This window comes from Homalodisca vitripennis, unplaced genomic scaffold (assembly GCF_021130785.1).
Source record: "Homalodisca vitripennis isolate AUS2020 unplaced genomic scaffold, UT_GWSS_2.1 ScUCBcl_6502;HRSCAF=13741, whole genome shotgun sequence".
In the NCBI taxonomy this organism is placed as follows: domain Eukaryota; kingdom Metazoa; phylum Arthropoda; class Insecta; order Hemiptera; family Cicadellidae; genus Homalodisca; species Homalodisca vitripennis.
The window spans coordinates 4,176-7,543 of NW_025782609.1; the positions used below are offsets into that span (position 1 = coordinate 4,176).

A 3,368-nucleotide genomic window follows, 5' to 3' on the forward strand; every position below is an offset into this window, starting at 1 on the left:
GCCAAAACAAATTTAAACTCCAATTTCTAATGGAGGCTTTAATTTAGAAGTAGCAAGCAACAATCTAATGTAAATAGATCAAAGTACAATAAAATTTAAAAACAATGGTAGGCATAGCCTAAAATAACTTAAAGTAATCTTGAGTTAATCATTCAGCTAGTAAAATGTGATATGAAATCTGATGACACTAACATCTTAATTGGCTTGGATCGTAATAAAAACTATCAAAATTTAAACACTAAATCATGATTGCATTTACTTCACAGAATGGTTCATTTAATATTCAGGATGAATTTTTAACATGATTGCTAAATTTAAAATTCATATGTAAAACATTGACTTAGTATTGTTCAGAATCAAATCGTCTAACTCTAACCCTCTGTTTGTAATGGTACTCCTTTTAAGTAACCTCTTGAGACTTTTTGGTAAGCGGAGGTGAGACACACCGTCGTACGTTGTTCTGCTGCAAATAACTGCTCTGCATAAATGTTGCAAAGGAAAAGGAAAATTACGATGCAGAGGAATCGTTAACATCGGTTCAAAAAACATGCAACAAGATGGATCTTTGTAATGTTCAATAAGGCCACAAACAGTGGTTGACGCAAACACACCGGGATCATGTGAATCAAAACTGAATCTATGGTTCCATTGTTCGATACGAGCATGTAAGGAGCGTCCATACTTACGAAAACTGACAGAAAATAAATATTCTTCTTGAGCAGAGTCCCGTAGTAAAAATGTTCCTTCAGGTCTTCCTTCGAGAAGTCTCTCAGCTTCATAACGGTCCATTTTACCCCAGTAGAATGAGCAGGAAGTTATCTGTAGCAGATCAGGTACGAGGCAGTGAATGTAATCAACTTGGGTGTGAACAACTCGCTGCGTAAACATCCAATTGAGAAAGGGCCGATAGTGCTGCTGACTGGAACAGAGCCGTGATGTTGTCAACTGTAAGCTCAGGCGGAATCACAACCTGGATATGAGGACCAGGGCGGAAACCCGGAGGGGGTTCGACACCTTTCCGCTATTTCACGTGCCCTCTCTAATCTTGCTCGTTCATCACAATCTTCAATAGGATAATCCTCGGGATTAAATTTAGACAGATCTATGACTGGCTGAGTTCGTAAAATGCAATCTCTATCTTCTTCCCCACTACTGGAATCACTATTGATGACCGATTCATTCTTTCTTTGCTGAAGAGAAGCAGTTCCAAATACGACACCAGCACCAAGGTGATGATCTTCTGTTCTTCTATATCCAGTGCAAACACAAGTATCACAACCGACATTTGGTTCTGCAATATCATTTTCTGAACCAGCTGCATTACTGCTATTACCACCCTTTAACCTAGCACAATTAAATCGTAATACCCAATGATTTCTTTTCTTTTTTCCATTATTTCCTGGTACATCTTTTGGAAAACAAGTACCTTTCTGTGACCTTTTTTGTCTCATAGATTTTGATGTACAAAAATTTAATTTCGTTCCCACTAGAGCAAGATTGATTTTCTTGTGACACATTAAATAAAACACTTCCAGAATCTGAAGAGTTCTGACTTAAACCTAAATTACCGGTACTCAGTTGTGAATTAGACGAGTTGCCCTGTCTCAGTTGAGAAAAGCATTGAATTACCATTATCTTCAATGTTTCTTGGATTGTCTGAACTATTACTATAAATATTTTCAAAATGATCATCAAGCCCAAATCCCGATTCGTTGTTTCCATTGTTATCATGCGATAAATTGTTAGTTTCGGATGAGGTGGATGCACTTCCACCATTTATGAAACAACTAGCATTACTTCCAGTAACAACAACTTCACTGAATTCTTTTACCTCCATAGCTCCAAATATGCCTTTTAAATCACTTATTCTTTGGCCCATTATCTTTTTAATCAAGGCCTATTGCTAAGAGGCCAATACCTGAGCTGTTATAACTAACAGTTTCAATTGAATATGTTTCTTTTATTGGTATCATGTCTTGTTATATCATTGTTAATTTTGAATCATACACAAATATATAATCAAGATTTCACATTACAGTGCTGTTTCAAAAATACGAACAAAAAGTAATTACAGAGACTATGGCCATTGTCAAAGATGGGTGGATGCACTCGCATAGAAATGACGTCAGACGTAAATTGGTGGTTGTTTGATGAGTCAAATAGTTCGGTTTCCAAAAATCACTAAATCCTTCATCACAAAATCACTTAAACTGTACAAAAATATGTAACAAACCTCATTATAAAGGTAAGATTATTAAAATATAAGATCAACATCTCTGTACACTTGACACAGATAGAGAAACAACACTGCTGGCCATATGTACTACAGCCTGCAAAATAGTGCATCGGATTAAACGACAAACGATAATAGTAGTACTATATGAAATAAAGGATTTTAAAATAAAATGTTTGATATTTAATTTACAATATAGTCGAATTAATTTAATAATTAATCACCTACTGAATTGTTTCCTGTTGCACAGTTCTCACTATTGTCAAGAAAAACACTATGATTAGGCTTATTAACATCAGTTGGTATGCTATTACAAAATTGTTCTACACTGGTAAGAAAAAAATTGTTAAAAGCATCAGGCGTTAAATTAGCGTTAATATTGGGAGGCTTACTGTTAACATTTCTAAGCTGATTTTATGACAGACCATGCAGCTTTTGATTTATTGTTTGAACTGTCAATTATGTTGTTATTATGATTAAGTTTGGCTTTTTTAATTTCTGCCTTGTACGTTCTCTTAAGAGCAATATAATTTTCTTTAGACCTGTTACAGTTAGTGTTGCAGAATAAATAGTAAGCATTGTCAAGTTGGACCTTTAATATTCTTAAGTCCTCATTGTAACCATTTGTTGTTAGATTTACTATTTCTGTTGGTTATCCCAACAGTTTTCATAGGCATTGTGCTGTTTACCGCCCTTAACAACAAATCAAAGAACTTATTGAACTTATTGTTTAAGTCATCCTTACTATTATATATAGCTAACCAATTTATACTATTAAGGTAAGTTAGAAATAGCGTTATAAAAATAATTTTAATATTAGTATTAGCCAACTTTAAGAATATTTAATTATTAGTCGTAGTATATTTTAACTATCCACTATTTCACTAAGTTATAAAGATTAATTGATTTAATTTGCGTAATTTATTTAGCGTTAATCTGTTAATCTTTGTGTTTTTATTTCAACACAATAGAAATAAAAGCTCCTCCCACTCCTCACCAAGGTCGGCTTTGGGAAAGTGCGGTAAATGGTGCAAAACACCATCTCCGCAGAGTTATGACTCTCTTGGACTTTATACCCTTGTAACACAGGTGGAAGCTATGCTCAATTCGAGACCACTGACCCCACTCTCCAACG

General features: G+C 34.6%; 1 protein-coding gene across 1 annotated transcript; it reads right to left on the reverse strand.

Moving 5' to 3' along the window:
* Positions 1–259: 259 nt before the first annotated feature.
* On the reverse strand, positions 260–1,463 carry LOC124373834 (suppressor of cytokine signaling 5-like). Its single transcript, XM_046832160.1, is given in 4 exon segments — positions 260–400; positions 403–883; positions 885–1,015; positions 1,017–1,463. Coding segments are annotated over 4 exon segments (1,107 nt in total). The 5' UTR covers positions 1,452–1,463; the 3' UTR covers positions 260–340.
* Between the last annotated feature and the right edge of the window lie 1,905 nt (positions 1,464–3,368).